At 46.6% G+C, this 20,868-nt stretch overlaps 1 protein-coding gene across 1 annotated transcript in view; it reads right to left on the reverse strand.

Annotated features, from left to right (window-relative positions):
* Nucleotides 1-20,868, reverse strand: part of Dpy (fibrillin-like protein dumpy) — a gene marked incomplete at its 5' end in the record, with an annotated part of 87,896 nt that overhangs the window by 59,939 nt on the left and 7,089 nt on the right. Inside the window, 35 exons of the mRNA XM_078189303.1 lie at nucleotides 58-372; nucleotides 473-784; nucleotides 860-1,165; nucleotides 1,277-1,600; nucleotides 1,675-2,055; nucleotides 2,124-2,444; nucleotides 2,634-2,816; nucleotides 3,231-3,308; nucleotides 3,386-3,529; nucleotides 4,297-5,758; nucleotides 5,825-6,834; nucleotides 7,887-8,672; nucleotides 9,920-10,057; nucleotides 10,393-10,635; nucleotides 10,708-11,110; nucleotides 11,180-11,448; nucleotides 11,518-11,693; nucleotides 11,767-11,968; nucleotides 12,044-12,688; nucleotides 13,036-13,218; nucleotides 13,300-13,494; nucleotides 13,596-13,851; nucleotides 13,990-14,453; nucleotides 14,539-14,803; nucleotides 14,889-15,141; nucleotides 15,374-15,524; nucleotides 15,595-16,010; nucleotides 16,124-16,505; nucleotides 16,574-16,762; nucleotides 16,921-18,681; nucleotides 18,910-19,158; nucleotides 19,288-19,581; nucleotides 19,831-20,262; nucleotides 20,354-20,605; nucleotides 20,667-20,852. Coding sequence (XP_078045429.1) covers nucleotides 58-372; nucleotides 473-784; nucleotides 860-1,165; nucleotides 1,277-1,600; nucleotides 1,675-2,055; nucleotides 2,124-2,444; nucleotides 2,634-2,816; nucleotides 3,231-3,308; nucleotides 3,386-3,529; nucleotides 4,297-5,758; nucleotides 5,825-6,834; nucleotides 7,887-8,672; nucleotides 9,920-10,057; nucleotides 10,393-10,635; nucleotides 10,708-11,110; nucleotides 11,180-11,448; nucleotides 11,518-11,693; nucleotides 11,767-11,968; nucleotides 12,044-12,688; nucleotides 13,036-13,218; nucleotides 13,300-13,494; nucleotides 13,596-13,851; nucleotides 13,990-14,453; nucleotides 14,539-14,803; nucleotides 14,889-15,141; nucleotides 15,374-15,524; nucleotides 15,595-16,010; nucleotides 16,124-16,505; nucleotides 16,574-16,762; nucleotides 16,921-18,681; nucleotides 18,910-19,158; nucleotides 19,288-19,581; nucleotides 19,831-20,262; nucleotides 20,354-20,605; nucleotides 20,667-20,852 — 13,626 coding nt within the window. The remainder of the gene's footprint in view (nucleotides 1-57; nucleotides 373-472; nucleotides 785-859; nucleotides 1,166-1,276; nucleotides 1,601-1,674; nucleotides 2,056-2,123; nucleotides 2,445-2,633; nucleotides 2,817-3,230; nucleotides 3,309-3,385; nucleotides 3,530-4,296; nucleotides 5,759-5,824; nucleotides 6,835-7,886; nucleotides 8,673-9,919; nucleotides 10,058-10,392; nucleotides 10,636-10,707; nucleotides 11,111-11,179; nucleotides 11,449-11,517; nucleotides 11,694-11,766; nucleotides 11,969-12,043; nucleotides 12,689-13,035; nucleotides 13,219-13,299; nucleotides 13,495-13,595; nucleotides 13,852-13,989; nucleotides 14,454-14,538; nucleotides 14,804-14,888; nucleotides 15,142-15,373; nucleotides 15,525-15,594; nucleotides 16,011-16,123; nucleotides 16,506-16,573; nucleotides 16,763-16,920; nucleotides 18,682-18,909; nucleotides 19,159-19,287; nucleotides 19,582-19,830; nucleotides 20,263-20,353; nucleotides 20,606-20,666; nucleotides 20,853-20,868) is intronic.

Here is a 20,868-nt window from a genome sequence, read left to right on the forward strand (position 1 = left end):
AATATTTCGATCGAAGCGAAGATTACATAATAATTATGGCTATAACAGCAAGCTTACCAGGTGCCAAATGACAGGATTTCAATGGATCGCCAGTATAATCGGACAAACAGCTGCAAGCGGGTTGATGGTTGATAACTTGACACTGTGCGTTCAATCCACAAGCACCCAGGCAAGGATCCTTGCATTTGTTGTTTATGCAAGCCTTCGACTGTGCGCAATCAGAATTCTGAACACATTCCGGTCTGCATCCTGCGTAAGGATCGCCGGTATAGTCAGGCAAACAGGCGCAGGATCCGACTCCGTTTCTTTCTTTGCAAACAGCATTCGCTCCGCAAGGCGATGGGTCACAAGGTAATGACACCGGGTAAGAAGCTGTTGCATGTAAGATAGTGATTTAATATTCGTAATCGATCAAAGATCATTAAAACACTGTAGAAAGATTTCTCAAGTTCGGAGGAACCAAGAAGCCTACCTTTGCTGCACCCAGAGAAAGGATCCCCTTCGTATCCACTATAGCACTGACACATGGGTCGATGATTCTGGACCGTGCAGTTCGTGTTGAATCCGCAAGATCCAGCGCAAGGATCCACACACTTCTTCTGGACACAGGCGAGGTAGTTAGGACAATCCTGATGGATCAGACACTCTGGCCTACAGTTCGGCGGTGCTCCGAACATGCCGCTGATGCAAGTGCAGACAGGATGATCCTCTTGCACTCGGCAGTCTGCGTTTGGTCCGCAGGGAGATGGTACACAGGGGTTCTTGGATCCAGGTGTCGGTACAACTATTGAGAAGAGAGCAATATTGATTAGAATATCGAATCAGCAGAAAGCAAAAGTTCCTAGAAGTAGACTTCTACCTTCTTTAACGCATTGAGTGAACGGATCTCCAGTGAACTCGGGAGGACAACTACAAAGAGGATTGTGGCTGACGACTTGACATAAGGCATTCTGACCGCACAAGCCGGGGCAAGGGTCGCTGCACTTTTGTCCTATGCAAGCTAAGTGTATAGGACAATCGGAGCTAACTAGACACTCTGGCCGACAAGATGGAGGTATGCCGTGGTATCCCGGACTGCAAGAGCAGACTGCACGGTCATTCATCACACGGCAGATGCTGTGCGGACCACAGGGCGATGGCATGCAAGGATTCTGCGCCGGGAGTGCTGAAAATTTAATTAATTGCTGTCATTTTCATATTATTCTATCAAGTTGCGATTAGTGCAAATTATGAATTAATTTTTACACTCGTCATTGAATTCGTTCATAAGACTTACGTGATTTCTCAATCTTGCAAGATCCGAACGGATCTCCAGTGTATCCAGGCAGACATGAGCAAACAGGAACATGGCTGTCCACCTCGCACTTCGCATTAGCGCCGCACACGCCTGGACAAGGATCTCTGCAGTGTTGATTAAAACAGGCCAGATGAGATTCGCAGTCCTGGTTTACGATGCACTCGGCCTCGCAACCGTCCATGTAAGGATTTCCCATGTACGGTGGAACGCATTCGCATCTGGCGATGCCGTTCGCGTTGATGCAGATCGCGTTCTTGCCGCAAGGGATCAACAAGCATGGATCGTGAACATTGGATGGTGGTGCTGAAAATATGTACAATCTCCATATTGCAATAGTTCTTCGCAACGAGCAATTCAAGCAGATAATGAAGACTTACATGCACAGCTCTGGTAAGGATTGCCGACAGTGTTCTCGGGGCAGTAGCAAGGTGGTATTCTGTTCGCGTCGCAGCTTGCACCAAGGCCGCAAGGGTTAGGCTCGCATTGGTCGGTTTTCGGTACACATCCTCTGATCGTATTGGGACTTTCGATGTAACCGGGCAAGCAAGTGCACTTAGATAGCCCATTATGGAGAAGAGTGCATTGGGTGTTGGGTCCGCATGGCGACGGGTCGCAAGGGTTACTGGGCAACACGCATGGGGTCAGAGGAGGATAACCCTCGTAACCTGGCAGGCAGAAGCATCTGATGTCACCTGCTACCAAACGACAGCCTGCGTTGATTCCGCACGGATTGCCTTGGCAATTGTCGCCGTCTGGAACTGCATCGTCAGTGTTATTAATAGACCGATGGAAGGTCTCACATTAGGAAGTCATCTAAGCTACTTACTGCATTGCTCGAACGGATTACCAGTCAAGCCCTTCGGACAGAAACAGACAGGATTGCCATTGTCGTTCTCGCACATTGCGTCCAAACCGCAAGGATTCGGGACGCAAGGATCCGTGGATATCACGGTGCAACCGATCAAAGGATTTCCTTCGTAGCCTAACAGACACTTGCACTGTGCTTGATGGTTCACTGGCTGACAGATCGCCTTCTCGCCACAATCTGTCTCCAAGCAAGGATCGATGCATTGTCTGTTTAGACGATCGCAGTACTTGCTTGGTGGACAATCCTCGTTGTAGTGGCAGATGTTCTTTCCTTCGTCGTCTGAAGAAAACGATGAAAATTGTTCATCAAAAATTGATTCGATTCAAAGAAGACATCATTAAATCTTCTACTTTAAAGAATCCGAAGTTGTTTTATGTATTCTTTTATGTTATTCATTTCTTAATAAAAAGATATAATATAAGTCATTCGATAAATATTAAGGAGACATCTTAATAAGGAGATAATTACCCATTGCGCAATAGAGGAATCCGTTTCCATGGTAGCCGTCGTCGCAGCTGCACTCTGCTCGATGGTTCGAGTTCACGCAGACTGCATTCTTGACGCAGGGGTTCCGGTTCAGGCAGGGTTCCTGGCAAGTGCCCGCGATGCACGCCGCAGTCAACGGGCAATCTTTGTCGCTAGTGCAACCCGCTAGAGAAAGATTGAGGAAGCCCGTATAGCCCCGAGAAAGTGTGCACAGGTACGATGGACAGAGAAAAGGAATCGCGAGTTTGCGTGCGAAGACGCTGCTTAGGCGGAGATCAGCTTGTATGAAACAACGATCAGTGCGCCGGATTCAAGACCGTAACAAAAGTACTCAAACAATGAGAAACAATTCAAGATTCTCTTAGAAAACTATTGAAAAATGAAGGAAAATATCGACAGCTAATACTGAAGACTACAAAGATAAAAATCGTGGAAGATAGAAGATATCGAGTGCGCTGAAAATGTCGAAATTACGCCGGTAGACGCGCAATATATGTATATGTACAGTATGTATGTACATATTTACAGATCTGACAAGACAGACGCGCGGAGGATTCGAGTTCTCGTTTCTGTACAAACCTTTGACGCATGTGTTGGATGCTGGGTCGCACTGCATGCCGGGCGGGCAGTAAGGACAATTGGTGTCGTTCAGTACGTCTGTGGAAATGTAGAGAACGTTTGATTAGTCCTGTGGAGGTTGGAAGGACAGCGGAAATTTCGCTGTAGGGATCTACCTTTCACGCAAACTGGTCTGTGGTCTTGCACGTGGCAAACTTCGACGAAGTCGCACGGGTTCTCGACGGTGCACGGGTTGAGGCACTGTTGGTTTATGCAGGCCAGCTGGGAGAGACAGTCGTCGTGCGTTCTGCATTTGGTATCTACCAGAACGGACAGAGTATTAGAGCCTCGAAGCAGCATTCCTTCGATTCGTAACACTAAACGCGATCCACATGTTTGTATCGTTTAATGATTCCAAACTGGATTTATCCAGCAATTCCTTCGAACGATCGTAAACGAGTGGTTTCGTTGAACGAGAATCGTTTTCAATAAAAAAAAAAATTATAAAGAGTGCACTATAATGATAAACACAGAAAACACATTCACTTAATTCCTAAAACATATAATGGTTTTCGTGTTACTTGTGTAAAGCCCAGAAGTAGTGGTTAGTATGTTCGCTCTTGTAGGAAACTCTCAGCTGCGTGTCTTATTGAAATGATCGAATGGCATCGTCGCTGATAATTTCCTTCGAAAGCGTACGTTACGGAAACATTACAATTAATTGTTACAGATAGATAAGCGAGAAGAGGTCACGTGCAGAGGCACATTAATGTACAGCATGCAAAGAGCGCTAATGCAGCAGGTCCATGTCAGCATTGGATGCCGGCAATCTAATTGACAATTTCTACGTCAGACATTCGACTGGTGCGCGATGCCTGCCCGGTATCGCTTCCGGTATAATATTCACGATCGAGACCGAACAGCTCGAAGGGTCTGCGGACCAAGCAACAACTCTCCAGAATTGGTTGCCACCAATTTTCATCTGGATACGACGAAGAACACACTGGAGACACGTTTTTCGTGGAGACACATTGGTTTGGTGAACACGAGAACATTTACAAAAACTCCCGACAAGAATGATCTTTACCTGGGAGTACGCTACAATTAGATGTACTCTGGTCGACTGTTAGGTTGAAGCACACGGGCCGATCGATCGGTACCTCGCATTTAGACTTATCTGTGCACGGTTCATCGGTTTTGCAAGAACAGCTACCGTTCGAACAGATATCGCACCCTGATTCGGGCGTTGTTGTCTCAGGTTGTTCGGTCGTCGAGTACATTTCTGTAGAGTACTGTTCGGTATTTGTTGTATGGTCTGTGGAATACGATTCGGTTGTCGAAGTGGGTTCAGTAGAATACGGTTCGGTTGTCGAAGTGAATTCTGTATAGTGTAGTTCGGTTGTTGAAGATGTTTCTGTAACCTGATCGATCATCGAAGTTGTTGTTGAGGATTGATCGACGACTTCTTCGGTGGTAGTTGACGGTTTTGTAAAGTGTTCTTTAGTTGTTAAATAATATTCTGTCGTTGAAGGCTTTTCTGTGGCATACTGTTCCGTTGTTAAATAATGTTCTGTAGTGTGCTGTTCAGTTGTTAATTGTTGTTCTGTGGTGTACTGTTCAGTTATTAATAGTTGCTCTGTAGTATACTGTGTAGGTGTTGAATACTGTTCTGGGGTCGAAGATTGTTCTGTAGTGTATTGTTCTGTTGTCGAATATTGCTCTGTTAGGTATCGTTCAGTTGTCGAATATTGCTCTGTTGTGTATTGTGCAGTTGTCGAATATTGTTCTAGCGTAGAAGGTTGTTCTGTAGTGTATTGTTCAGTTGTTGAATATTGTTCCGGCGTAGTAGGTTGTTGTGTAGTGTATTGTTCTGTTGTTGAATATTGCCCCGGCGTAGTAGGTTGTTCTGTAGTGTACTGTTTAGTTGTGGAATATTGTTTTGTAGTGTATTGTTCAGTTGTAGAATATTGTTCCGACGTAGTAGGCTGTTCTGTAGTGTACTGTTTAGTTGTTGAATATTGTTCTGTAGCGTATTGTTCAGTTGTTGAATATTGTTCCAGCGTAGTAGGTTGTTGTGTAGTGTATTGTTCTGTTGTTGAATATTGCTCCGGCGTAGTAGGTTGTTCTGTAGTGTACTGTTTAGTTGTGGAATATTGTTTTGTAGTGTATTGTTCAGTTGTAGAATATTGTTCCGACGTAGTAGGTTGTTCTGTAGTGTACTGTTTAGTTGTTGAATATTGTTCTGTAGCGTATTGTTCAGTTGTTGAATATTGTTCCAGCGTAGTAGGTTGTTGTGTAGTGTATTGTTCTGTCGTTGAATATTGCTCCGGCGTAGTAGGTTGTTCTGTAGTGTACCGTTTAGTTGTGGAATATTGTTCTGTAGTGTATTGTTCAGTTGTCGAATATTGTCCCGGTGTAGTAGGTTGTTCTGTAGTATATTGTTTAGTTGTCGAAGGTTGTTCTGTAAGGTATTGTGTAGTTGTTGAAGACTGTTCTGTACTATACTGCTCACTCGTCAGGAATTGTTGCGTAGTCCTATCGGTATAATACTTTTCAGTATTTTCAGGGTATCGTGTAAAATATCCTTCGTCTGTCGTATACTTTTCACTCGTAACCATTTCGGTTGTAGATCCTAGGGTTGTCTCATGAATCAAAGGATATTGAGCAGTGACAGTAACTGTCCCATGCTCTAACTCAGTAACTTCAGTTTCTAGAGGATATTGTGCTGTCACAGTAACTAGAGTAACCTTTTCAGTAGTCGTTTGCTCTGGAGCTTCTGTAATGACCTGCGTTTCCGTCGAATGTTCTTCGAGCATAGAACTTTCAGTAGGAATTAATGGAACAGTTGTATCTTCAGATTCTGTAACATGTATCGGTGTTTCAATAGTGTATACAGGAATAGCCGTCACTGTGAAAATCTCTTCCACAGGCGACTGTGACGAGTGTCTGTCAAACGTAAGCGGCGTCACTATCACAACATTATCCGTTGTATTTTGAGATATTGACTCCGTCCCTACTGTGCTTTCCTCAGTCGTGTATTCTGTAGTTTCCGGTCGCAAAGTTGTCGCGATCTCAAAACCTGTCGTCTCTATTGCCTCGCCAGTTGATGGCATAGTTGTCATAGTTACAACAGAAACAGTTTCTGTGCTTTCCTCGGAACTACCAGGACCAGTGTGTACTTCGAACGAGCTACTAGTAGAAACAGTACTGTCTGGAACAGTTATCTGTACTGTGACACTCTCGGAAGAATCTTCGGTAGCTGTAGTCGCCAAAGTGGAACCTTTATCTACAATCGAAGTTTGTGTGCTTTCTTCGGCGTACGGAACGGTCGAAACCTCCTCGAAAGAAGTCACAGTGCTAATTGCGGACTGTGTGGTCGTCGATAGTGTAGATGTCTCGGTGTATTCTAGTGTCGAGTGTTCAACGGCAGGCGTAGTGTTAGTGTCATTGCAACGATCATCTGAATCGTCGCAGCCGCAAATTGGCCTGTGTGCTTTAACGCGACACCGAGCTACCGATTGACAGTGGCCGACGCAAGGATCAACGCAGGACCCATCGACACAGGCTTCTGTGTCGTTGCAGTCGTCGTCGGACTCGCAGCTATTGTCGGGCGTGTGCTGAGATGCTGCGGATACAATACAATATAAACAACAGTAATCGATACATACAGGCGATACGAAGAGAGACTTAAAAGGGTAAGAGAGGCTGAAAGAGAACGTATCAAGCGTTTCGTTACGAATTAGAGTATTATGCTACTTATCGTACTGTGCGCTTCCTCCAATATAGTAAATCTACGAATTAAGGTATCAGTCGGCATGCTCGCTTAATAACAGACAAGCTAATCGCTCAGAAGTGTTCATTGATTAGATCTTTACAGAGACAGATGTAACGGAGAAAAATAATCCTTGAACAGTGACAGGACATCGGCAGAGTAGAGCAGGAGAGTAATAGGTATTGGGGCTGGGTGAAGAGTTGTATCTGTGACTTTGGAACCTGAAACGCATTCTCGTTCAGACAGCGGAGCGCATTGCTCGACGCAAACGCCGCGAGCCTGGGAGATTTCAACGCGCGGTTAAGACAGTGCCTGGAGACTTCAACGCGCGGCAAAGGCAGTGCGCGGAGACTTCGACGCGCGGCAAAGGCAGTGCGTGGAGACTTTAACGGGCGACTAAGACAATGCGTGGAGACATCAACGCGCGGTAAAGACGGTATCGGGACATTTATAGGCACGGTGCGAACGGAAAACAGTAGAATATTTTAGCAATCCGATAGAACAAGATCAAGTTTCTTCACTGAAAAAATTAATATTCTATCGAAGTGGTAATTTAATCAAGCTGGATCGCTGAAATATATTACTGTGTCTGCTAAAAATGGTATCGCCGTGCTCGGGACGTTATTAAGATATTCGAAGGAATCGTTCCGCTGTCTGAACGTTAGGAAACCTGAAAAGAGTAGCAATCGGTATTGTCGGTGTGAGGCGTAGATGCGAGTAAGAGTCGTAAACAGATCCGTAGGCGAGATGCCAGTAGACATTGGTGCGGACTAATCCAGTGGACAGTAAAGAAGAGAAGACAGGTAGACAGAGAAGAGTGTGATAGATAAAGTAGTACAGAATAGAGTGATAGAATAATAGAAAAGTGAAAGATAGCGAGATAGGTGGTGAGAAATGGTGTTTACCTTCCATGCATCCGTATTTAGTATCTGGCACAAAGCCGGGGGGACAGAACTTGCAGATAGGCTTGTGCTCCTCCACGTAACAGGGGGCATCAGCCGGACAGGTGGAGTTTCTGCATGGGTCCACGCAGCGATAGTTGCGGCACGCCAAGTCTGGAGAGCAGCCACTGTCTCGCAGGCAAATGGAGAGGGAGGGATTGCAGTTTTGTGTGCATATGCAGACGGGACGGTGGTCCAGGACATCGCAGGTTTTATCGGCCGGGCACGGTCTTTTCTTACGGACGTTACAGGGGTTCTGGCATTTCCCGTTGACGCACGCGGCGTTCGACGGACAGTCGAAGTCCCGGTCGCAGGTCAAGGTGTCGGGGGCGCATGTCAGCTCACCGAGCTCGTTCACCACGAAACCGTATTTGCAGACGCAGGTGGGCCTGTGGTTCCGCACCTGACACCTCTTGTTTACCTCGCAGCTGTACTGGGGGCTGAGACACGGGTCCCGGCACTCGCCGGTGCGCGAGTGGCACGCGAGGCTCTCCGGGCAATCGTGATCGGATGAGCAACCGATGCTCGGTGTAGGTCGGGGATTGAGCGTGTCGCATTTGGGGTCTGGATGACAGGCCGTGTGGGGCATGCCGATATAACACTGCGGACAGGAGCAGCGCGGCTTGTGCAAAACCACACGGCAGAGCGCGTTGATCCCACAGGCGCCGCGCAGACCGCACGGGTCCACGCATTGCAGATTTATGCAGGCTTTTTCATTGGGGCACTCTAGGTCGCTGGTGCATTCGCGCTCTAATCACATCCCCCGGAGGCGTATACACATATTTATAATTTTGTTGATGTTTGGTTGACAGTTTTTTTTTTTGTTCAGAGTTCGTGGTGTCGTGGTGGATTTTATATTTTTTTTTTTTTGGTGTCGGTGGTGGGTCGGTGGTAGGTTCGGTGGTGGTGGTTGGTTGGTGATGGGAGCAGGAAAAAAAAAGAAAAAAGCATTTATAAGAACTGTGAAAAGAAACTTTCTCACAAATAACATAAACCACATGCTTCTTGTATTTATAATACGGAAATAGTAGGGTAGCTCTGTGAAGAAGTAAATAATAGAGAACGAACTTCACACTATTTTCCGATTGAAATCTGATCTCTCTTCGCCGAGAAACTGTATATGTATATACATACTGTGCGTACATATATATACGTATCTGTATATGCATATATATATGTAGATATTTGGCAAGCAGCGATATTTACAACACAAGCCCCCACAGATCTCGAGAAAATAAGAGGGAAAAATACAAATGTAAACAGTGAATAAATCCAGCAAAATAACAAGCATGGGTATATGAGAATGTCCCTTTCGCAGTTCCCAATCTGTATTAATCGTTTTAAACCTATTATCTAGAGAAACGGATTCATCAGCGTGTTTCACTGTAAATGTGTACCTCTCTCGTTGCAATCGAATTGCCAGTCTACATATACTTTTTTTTCTTTACTTTTTTTTTTCGTTTCTCGACATTTTTACAGGTCTCTTTGGCATTCGTACTTTTTCTCGACTTTCTACGGTATTCCTCAAGACAGATTGGATACTGAAATAAACATTCTACATATGAATAGTTATGTGTGAGACATGTGTGAAACGTGTATCAACTTTGGACACATTATGTACAGTATGCCTAACTATGTAGATAAATATATGTACAGGTATTATGTAAGACCATTGTCGGATAAAATCCAGTGTCGTACGTGCACATACGTCATGTATGTATACACGATTACGAACAAAACGAAACAAGCTATGTATAAAATATATATAGAGAGATATGTATAAGGTAATCCGTTGGTCCAATCACATCTGTCTCTCGATTGTTAACGACTCACTGGATTAATACATCTATGTATTACTTCAAGTCCTACTATAGACGATACATGGTTATTCTACGGACCATGTTCCTCTGATCGTCAGTATTGCTCGCTAGTCACAAATGCTGTACATGGAATTAATTCGATCTGCCCGGTTAAACAGTTAGTAGGCCGTCTCTTACCTGTCGTGCACTCATCGTCCGGCGCACCGCTCGTACCAGGTGGACACCGACAGACGAATATCGTGCCGTCCCTGATGCATTCTGCGCCTTTTCCGCAACCATTCGTGCGACAGTCACCTAGACTCTTATCTATGCTACCTGCAATTAGAGACAAAAGACTATTATAGTCCATTCCTCGAGCAATAATATATTCTTCAGTCTCCTCAATCTCCCACAATTCTGCAGTAAACAAATATGAGAAACTATTTGATGAGATTTTTAGATTCTTTAAAAAAGTTATGAAATTTTTCAGCAAAAGGCCAAGTTTTCTTTTTCAAAAAGATTGTATCTTCTCGAGATGAAATATTTCAAAAGCTGCGGAGAAACAAATTAAAAGTTAGATATCATAACATAAAGAAGACATCTTCCAATAAACTTCATATCTCTTCATTTTTAAAGATTTATAGCAGATATCCTTATAGTAAAACACTTACAACTATGCATAGGATCTCCGAATGGGAAGTTGGGAGGACAATAGCACTGTGGCTGGTTCTTATAAATGCGGCAAGCAGCATTCTGGCCACAGCGAGTGTCTTTGCAGAGCTCCCCTCCGTCACAGATACAAGCCTGATGAGGATCCCCTTGGCATCCAGGATCGCAGGTACATTCGAAGCCGTTTAAAGTCTCTCTGCACTTGGCATTCACACCGCAGGGTCTCCTCAAACACTGGTCTCCTCCTAGAACATAGAAAAATTACGATAAACAAAATCCTTGCGCTAATCTTGCAAGATACAAGATACAAGCTTTACCTTTCTTGCAGTTGATCTTAGGGTTTCCGTAGTGTCCGGGTGGACAAGAGCACTGCGCCTTCCTATTGACTACTCTGCATTGAGCGTTAAAGCCACAGACACCGTGTTGCAGGCAAGGATTCGTGCAAACGCCATCCTCGCTGCAGCGTTTATTCGCTTCGCAATCATCATCCCGATGACACTCCAGTTGGTAGCATTCTTGACTAGGTTCTCCCTGGAAGCCTTCTGGACAAAGGCAGACTGCGCGGTGATTTGACACGCGGCAGAGTGCGTTGATTCCACAAGGCGAGCCATTCGCGGAGCAGGGGTCTTCACATTGATTGTTGATGCAGGATAACGATGATGGACAATCGGAGTGAGTACGGCAGCCAATCAAACACAAACCTCCGTCGCAGACGTAGCCCTGTGAAACACGATGAATTAAGAATCTATTTCATCGAAGTAGTCTCCATACCAGTGATCCTTTGCATACTTTGGGACACGCGTTGTTAATGTCACATTTGATGCGGCACTTCCCAGAGTGACAATGCTCTCCGCATGAGCACTGTTCCTGACTGGTGCAGCTCGTTGTGCAGAATCCAATTTCGTCGCACTCGCAGGAGCCGTCGCAAGGGATCATCGATTTCACGCAGCTGATCAGAGCGTTGCCATAGTAGTTCGCAGGACAGCTGCATTGCGCAACGTGGTTCACCACGCGACAACCAGCGCACTCTCCACAAGCCTCGCCGCTCGCACACGTGTCTGAAAAGAGATTCGATGATGAGAGTCGTATGATAGATCAATCGAAAGACTCGTGCTTTTGACACTCACTCCTACACTTGTTGTTTACACAGGATTCGTCGTTGGGGCAGGTGTTATCGCTGCGACAGCCAATATCACAAAGTCTATTCTGGCAGATCTGATTGGACAGGCAGTGGTCGTCGCTGTTGCAGATGGCCTTGCAGATTCCGGCATCACAGCGTTCGTCGCTGAGGCAGTTCGCGTCGCTGCAAATCGGATACTCGTATAGCAAAACCGCAACGATCTTGTGCAGATCGGTCGATTCATTGGTGGTCTTACCTCCTACACGTGGCGTAACAGGACCGGCCGTAACAAGTCTGACCGGTCGGGCAGTCGAGTTCGGTCGAGCAAGGCAGGAATGCCTGCTTACATCCAATTAGAGGGTCTCCGCCGAGCGGAGCAGGACAGGAACATAATTTCTGATGATTCACGACCGAACACTTGGCGTTCACTCCGCAGGCCTCGGGTATAGAGCATGGATCTGAAGGAAACGGTAGCAACAACCGTGAAACAGCAAGAAATCGAGGACTGAAGACAGTCTAATCGCGTTTCCTACCTTGGCAGTTGTTGTTGATGCACGCGTAATTCTCCTGACACTCGACGTCCGCGCGACATCCGACAGCGCAGACTAGACCCTCGCAAATCTCACCGCTCCTGCAATCTTCGTCTCGCCTGCACAAAGACTTGCAGACGCCGTTTTGATCGCAACGTTCGTTGCTAAGGCAGTTGAGGTCCGAGGAACAAACTGGTGTGCAAGTGCCTCCGATGCAGGCAGTTCCCGTTGCGCAGTCCCTGTTCGCCTGGCAAACAGTTCCGGGTGATCGTAGACAGGCTACCTTTGCGGTAGGGTTCGGGATGAAACTTGCTGGACAGGAACAGGTTGCCCGCTGATTGAACACTGTGCACTTGGCGTTCGGTCCACAGGGTGTCGCCTCACAAGGGTCGATGCACTTGTGCGTGATGCAAGCCTGGTTCGCGTTGCAGTCCTCGTCAGCGCGACATCCAAACGAACACATGTTGTTTAGACATATGTGGCCCAGGAAACAGTCGTTGTCGAGTCTGCAAGTGAGCAGGCAGTTCCCGCGGACGCATTTTTCGTTGAACGCGCACTCGTTGTCCGTCACACAGATCGGCAAGCACACATGGTCCCGGCAGGTGTTGCCATCGCTGCAGTCGGCACTGTCTCTGCATGACACTGGCACTAAAAATAGGTCCGTCCGATTAGTTATCTAGTTAATCGCGTTTGGCAATTGTTTAATAACAAGAAACGGTAATATCTTGTGTTTCGATATTTTTTATGTTTCGAATATTTGGAGGTCAAAATGAAATAAAATGAACATATAAAAAGATATAAACAATATTATGAGTAAATCGTATATAAAGAATAGGATGCAAGGCTTTAGAAAAATGTACGCGTGCCAGCACGAAGCATACAAAACATCGTTATCGCGGCTATCTCTGGCATGCCTTATTGATTGTCGCAACGAGTAGAAATTGAAATTATACAAGAGTTAACTGAATAAGTCATTCTGAGAATAGTATACTCACGCCTAACGCACTCCACTTCCGAGTTGCCAGTAAAACCCGCCGGACAGCTGCACTGTTTAATGTGGCTCCTCACGTCGCACTCGGCGTTTATTCCGCACGCGGCTCTGATGTTGCAAGGATCCAGGCATTGTCCATTCAGGCACACGTCTGATAAGTTGCATTCTTCATCCGACTGGCAGGACGCTGCAGGAATTTCGAATTATGTAATTTCACGCTTGAAAGGATCCTCCGACTATGCATTCGACGTCGGTATACTAGACTCACGTCTACAAATTCCCTCGTAGCAGTAAGTATTTGGCGAACAGACCGCGGCCGACGAGCAAATCACCGGCTTCGGCCGACAGCCTACACTTAGGCTGTTCGGATCGCCCTCGTAATCCGAGCGACATTGACACGATGCCGCGTGATTGATAGCGAAACAGTCGGCGTTCGGGCCGCACTGGGTTCGCGAGCAAACATCTGCAACAACAACAAGAAACCGGGATAGTTAAATGCCGGGAATGCCAATCATTATAGTTTACTGCAGGCTCGTTGCACCCGTTCAGGTATTCGATACGCACCGAAACACTTCGGTACGTTGTTGACGTTTATGCACTTGGCGGTGAGCGGACAGTCGTCATCTTGTAGGCATTCGACCGGTGGCTGGCATCCGCTGTTGTATGCATCGCCGACCATTCCTTGCTGGCAATGACACTTGTAAGATCCTCTGGAATTCTCGCAGACTGTTCCCGGAGCGCAAGGATCATTCTGGCAGTAATCGATCAACTGACAGCCATGAGTCGGCTCGCCAGTGTAACCTGGCTGGCATGTGCACACCTGAAACGGGAGCAATTATTTTAACTGGTCATCGAGTTTGCTTTTCATTCATCCATTTTTCTATGACAATAAATGAATAAATAATTAGAAGCGGACATACAGGTCAGTGATGTTAGTTGAGAAAATTTATATAATTACCTGAACATGTCTCTCAGCGGAGCAAACAGCATTAACACCGCAAGGATTATGCGCCAAACAGGCGATTCTACACTTGTGCGTGTCGCAGATCTTTTCCCCACTGCAGTCTTCATTGCTATCACACTCGATTGGCTGACATCCAATTTTGTCGTCCTTAGGATTTCCGAAGAATCCACCTTTACAAGAGCACACAGCTCTATGATCATCCCCTCTGCACTCTGCATTCCGTCCACAAAGCACCACGTCGCAAACCTTCTGACACTCCGCCTGACCAATGTTATTCTTGATGCACTTTTCATCGTAAGAACAATCGTCGTCGGATAAACAACGCAACTCTTGAACACAGACACTATTGTGGCAGTATTGGAATTCGGGGCAGCTCGAGTTGGTCTTACAAGTGGGCTGACAGAGACCGTTGATGCAGAGTTGGTCGCCGATGCAATCCCTTGTGCTACCGCAAAGAGCTGCAAAACAGATGAAACACGTTTATGATGCGAAGATGTTGTTACTACAAACGTTGTTAAAATTCTTTGCAGTTTTTTTACTAACCTGTGCATATACCGCCGTTACAAGCCGACCCAGTTGCACACTGAGAGTCTGATTTGCAGTACTGGACAGGCGTGCATCCCAGGTTCGGGTCGCCGGTGCCTCCGGGTTGACACGTGCACACCGCACTATGATTCAGCGGAGAGCAATCGGCTCCTTGACCGCAAACGTTCGCCAAAGAGCAAGGATCGACGCACTTGTGATCGAAACAAGCGTCTGAATGACTGCAATCGCTGTGGTAGTTGCACTCCAGGTGTATGCACTCGGACTGAAAATTTTGGAAATGGTCGCAATCAGAGATTCAAGTAGTTTTTTTGCCATTGGCTCAATAAAAAAATAAAATTGATACATACAGATGGATTTCCAGTGGTCTGACCAGGACACCTGCAGAGTGGAGCGTGATCCTGAACGAAGCATTCAGCGTTCCTTCCACAAATCCGTGCGACGTCGCAAGGATTTGTGCATCTGTTGTCAATACAGGCTGCAGAAATCGGACAATCGAAGTCCGTAAAGCAATCTCCAGGTTGTTTGCAGCCGGATTTGATGGGATCTCCTACCAATCCGTGCGGGCAAACACAAGCGTGCGAACCTTCCGTATTTTGACAGCTAAAAGGACATCATCTCATAAGATAATTATCTCTGGTAACTTTATGGCTCGTATTCATAATAGAGTCTTATTTATAAGAACGTCTCAAGCATGACCTTAAGACATCGTCAAGATTAATCAAACGCAAATAGGATCGTCTTCATGAAGACAAAATTTGAAATTGTTCTAGACAACATTATAAATAAGACTCGATACAATGTATACGGTTTTCAGAAATCGACTGATAGTTACACAGCTGTGGAATGACAAGGGTTTTCCAAGCACTCGTTGACATCGACGCAAATATCACCGGCTAGAACAAATCCAGGGTAGCATTTACAGACACCAATGTGATCAGAAGCTATACAGTTGCCGTATCCACAGTTCAATTGGTTGCAAGGACCTGGAAAATAGCATTCAAGAATGAAACTGCTTCTAAACGTACAAAAAAATAATATAGACGTTCTACTTACTGCTACACTTGTTAGTATCCTGGTTGCAGTATTTATCTGTGGGACAGTCATTGTTGGAAAGACACTCGACTCTGAAGCATCCGGAGGCGTCGCCTATATAGCCTGGTTGACATTGACAGGCAGCAGTGTGGTCGACTACACTGCAGATCGTGTTGGAGCCACAGTCGCCCAAAGAACAAGGATCGGTGCAGTTGTGGAGTATGCAAGCTTGCGAATCGGGACAGTCTGCGTTCACGTTGCATTGATGAGGTATCACGCAACCTGAGCCCACAGGATCGCCCGCGGTGCCTTGCGGGCAGATGCAGCGATAGGATCCGTGGAGATTTACGCATTCTGCGCTGGAATGGCAGGGTTCGTCGTCGCACTCGTTGATGTCAAGGCAGTGTTCTGGTCCAGCGATGAATCCGTGACTGCATCTGAAAACGTCAGAAATGTTGTCGTTATTAGCCACCAGAATGCATGCGGAAATATTAATAATTCAAAAAAAAAATATTAATAATAATTCGATGGCTTGAAAATTTGAACTTACCTGCACTTGTTGTTGATGCACACTTCATCGTCCTTGCAGCCGGCGTCGGAAGTGCAACCAACTTGGCAAACGCCGTCGATACACAATTCTCCGGGCAAACAGTTGCTGTCGCTGTAGCAAATCTTCACGCAGATACCATTCTTGCAACGCTCTCCCTGCGCACAATGGTTCTGCTCGCTACATTGACACTGACAGAATCCGGAATCGCAGACGTGTTGACTCGGACAATCTTGGGCTCCGTCGCAGGTGCTCGGTACTCTGACGCAGCCTTGCTGTGGCGTAGGATTTCCGTGAAAACCTAATGGACATGTACAGGTCGTGGCATGGTTGGTGCAGCTGCAGACTGCATTCGGTCCGCACACATCTTTGAAACTGCATGGATCTGGAGGAAATAATCGTTGCAAGGATCTGGCATCGAGGGAAACCTTTACGAAAATTTTGACCTGATACCTTGACACTTATTGTTGATGCAGGACTGTGAGCTAGGACAGTTCTTGTTACTGCGACAGCCTAGGCTGCATCCTCCGTTTACGCAAGCCTGATCTAATTGGCACTGACTATGCGACACGCAGGGGGTCACACATTTGTTATTCACGCACTTTTCACCGACCGAACAGTCTGTGGCGGCTCTGCAGACAGCTGCAATAGAATATGTGATAAATTAAATAATAATTTAATAAAATTCATATTTTGTGTGGCCCAAAAAAATTCGACTTCCTCCAAAGGTGGCCCAAGGAAACTAACAGCTTGACAGTTCTCTAAAAGTTGAATACGTTTGAAAATGCAACATGTCTCACCTATGCACTGTCCCTCGAGGCAAACACTCTCATCGCAGTCAGCGTCAACGGTACAATAATTCGAAACCCTGACACAACCATCTCGAGGGCCCTTGGTGGAAGGAACAAAGTTGTGAATGCACTTGCAGGTTGGCTGACCATTGATGACTTCGCAAATAGAGTTGGCTCCGCAGGCATCCTCGCAAGGATTGACGCATCGATGATTATGACATATGGAATGCACCGGGCAGTCTTTGCCAGTAGCGCAATAGCCTTCGGGCTGGCAGCCTTTCACGTAAGGATCGCCAACGTAATTCGGCGGGCATTGACAGACGGGATTATTTGATGGTCCAGGTACGCAGACAGCGGACTGATGGCAGGGATTCGGATGACAAGCTTCAAGGGCAACGCACTCGACGTCGGGAACCGGATTGGGCCGCAGACCAGGAGGGCACTGACAGATCGCTCTGTGATCGTCGGCGATACAAACAGCATTGACACCGCAAGCGTTCTCGTCACAGGCGTCGTAGCAGGTGTGAGTGAGCCTGTTGCACAATTGCGTGGGTGGACAATCGATGTTGTAGACGCAAGGAACTGTGCGGCAGCCTTTGACCATGTCCGTAGGATCTCCAGCGAAGAGTCCGGGTGGGCATTCACAGTTGGCGACGTGATTGTGGACGATACACAGAGCGTTTGGCCCGCAGGAAACAAAGTTGCAGACGGGCTGACAGGTCAGTAGACCGTCGTGCGTGCTCCTGCAGGTTTGGTCTTCCGGACACTCGCTATCTGTCGAACACTGATCTTTCTTCGGAGTCTGACATCCGTGGCGGTCGTTTGGATTCCCAACGAAGCCTGGTAGGCAATCACAACGTCCTCGGTGTCTCTCAGCAACGCACTGAGAGTTCACGGCACAGGTGAAGCTGCGACACACTGACACACACTTTAGGACTCCTAGAGCATCCGGTCTGCAGGCTTCGGTGGCGTGGCAGTCGTCATCAGAAATACAGTCAGGTACCGAAGGTTTCTCACAGGAGGACAATATCGGGTTCCACTCGTAACCATCTTGACACTTGCAAGTAGCATGACCTGGAATAATATCGGGCTCGCATTTCTGATGAGCACCGCATACTACTCTGCTGCATGGATTAACGCAGTCACGAGCCCCGTTGTCAAGAACTATGCAGAATGAGCCTTCCTCACACTCGGAATTGTGATTGCAGCCTGGTGTCATCACGGATTTCGCCGGCTGGCAACCTTCTATCAAGTTGCCAGGGTTCCCTTGATAGCCGTCGATGCACAGACAGGAGGACACGTGGTGCTGCGTGACGCAAAGCGCATTCGGACCGCACTGCAGTTTACTACAAGCATCCACGCACTTCCGCACACCCTTGCCGACTTGGAAACATATCTGTTGAGGCTCGCAATCGAGATCGTTTGAGCAGTGACCGTGAAGATGGCAACCTTTGCTGAGATCGTTAGGATTTCCGCTGTAACCCGGTGGACAGACGCAAGCTCCATCTTGACAGACCGATCGAGGACCACATCTGACGTCGCTGCACCGATTTATGCATTTACCGTGCAAGCAGGTGTAATCGAATGGACAGGGCACTGTCTCGCTGCAGGTGCAAGATGCTGGATCAGTACATACTCCGACTTGAACTTGCTGGCAACCGATGAAGGGATTGCCGAAGAAGCTTTCCTTGCAGCGGCAGTCGTAGCTGCCAATGGTGTTGATGCAGACTGCATTACTGCCGCAGGCGTTTCCATTGCATTCGTTGATGTCTGGAAAAGCAGAAAATGCATTCTAAATGACGATAAATATAAATTTCTTCTAAGAAATAGTTATAATCGAGAAAAATCAAATTATTGTAACTGTGAAGAGAATGGTATGACAAGAGATTAATATACGTCATCCCGTGACAAAGTAGTACAATTCCGGAAAGATCGTTAACGTTAGCTACCCAATAGTGCTGTGTCACTTTAAATCAAGAAATTATGATTTATACAAACCATGACATTGGATATAAGGGTTTCCAGCGTATCCCGGAGGGCAAAGACACTCGACAGCATTCGGTCCAGCGCTGCAGTGTGCACCCTTGCCACACAGTGCAGTGGAACAATCAGATTTCTCTTGCACACCACAACCATGGTACGGATTTCCTGTGGTGCCTGGATTGCAGACACATTTGGAATCTTGCAGCCCGTATTCGCAATGAGCATTAGAACCGCATCCAGGATCACAGGTGGCAGGTTGAATCGCTAAATAATTGCAACAGTCGTTAGTAACATATGCGATTTACGAAAGCTTTTTGATATAAGAGTTCCATTTAACTCCACAGAATTTTTAATAATTGGTATTGGTGTAAGTTGATAACGCTGTACACTTACGTGGCATGCAAAGCAAGTCCGGATTTCCAATAAAGTAAGGATTGCAGACGCATTTGTTGGTCGCAGGATCGCAAGAAGCTCCGACACCGCAGACAACACCTTCACATCGACGCTTGCATCTTCCACTTATGCATACGCTCGGCTCTGCGCAGGGTACTTCCGGTGAACAGACATCTGGGAGACACTGGCCACCAGGGAAGGGATTGCCCATGAAACCTTCAATACACTTACACGTGGGTCCGCTGTAGCTTACGATGCATTGCGCTCCAGAACCGCACACGAAACCGTCGCACTCTGGAAATACATTATTGATGAATGCTATGTTATTCACAGTTAATACTAGACAGTGGATATTATGCATTTATGACAAAAAATAGTAAGTGCCATGTAAAGTAGTAGACAGATCAAAAGTGTCTATCAATTACAATTAATTAGGTACCAATTGCAATTCATTACTTCAAATTACTAATGGAGTAAAAAACTTGTACATATAGACTCCCAGACTGGCGAATACATTCTTTAACGTATCGTTAATGTACTCACGAGAAACGCATTCGTTGTTCTTTCCTTCGATGAACCCGACCACACACCTACACCAAGCGGCGTGCTTGTCTGGCTCACAGTACGCATTCGGTCCACATGGCACGTTGTCGCAAGGGTTCACGCATGCACCGTTCACACAGGCGAAAATATTATCACAGTCGTCATTGGAAGAGCACTCGTTCTTCGGTACAGCAACTCCTGTGCAACCAGCACCGTAAGGATCGCCCACTGTTCCTTTTGGACACTCGCAGATATGATCGCCTTTCGTGTTAATACAGTAGGCGCCGTGTCCGCAAGGATTGTTCGCGCATTCGTTCACATCCACGCAGCCATGTTGCGGGTCACCCTCGTAGCCCGCCTCACACATGCATCTGGGTGGGTCGCTCGGAGTACATTTCGCATTGATACCGCAAGGGAATCGATCGCAGGGATCTGAAATTGTATCGAAATGAAAATTAGATTATTTGAAAGAAATCTTCAGATATATTTGTAAAAAGAAAGTATTATTACTGCAGGTACTCACTCTTGCAGAGGTTTCCATCAAGAGCATCCGTATAAAATGGTGGTGGACAGACGCACTCCCCAGGCTGCACACATTTCTCGTTAGCCTTGCACTCGTTATCACTGGTACATCTCTTCTGAGCAGGTGAGCAAAGTCCATTGTAAGGATCTCCGCCGTAACCGTGCGGACAGATGCATTGATGGGAGCCCGGCAGATTAATGCACTCTGCCCCGTAGCCACAAACTTGATGTCCGACGATGCACTCGTTAATATCTGAAAATTACAGACACTCATTAATATCTATTAATTCTGCTACAAGAAATCAAATACGCACCATCGCAAGAACCGTCGGCTTTGGTCGTGTAACCCTTGGGGCAAGCGCAGTAGCTAACTCCGCCTGCGATTGTGATGCACTCAGCTCCACTGGGACACTTTTCTCCCTTGGAGCAACCAGCTAACATGCACTTCCCGTTGACAATCTTGTACGGAGGCTGACATTGGCATTCAATGCTGTTGCATTCTGTAACGATACAGAG

Source organism: Augochlora pura, chromosome 8 (genome assembly GCF_028453695.1).
Source record: "Augochlora pura isolate Apur16 chromosome 8, APUR_v2.2.1, whole genome shotgun sequence".
In the NCBI taxonomy this organism is placed as follows: Eukaryota; Metazoa; Arthropoda; class Insecta; order Hymenoptera; family Halictidae; genus Augochlora; species Augochlora pura.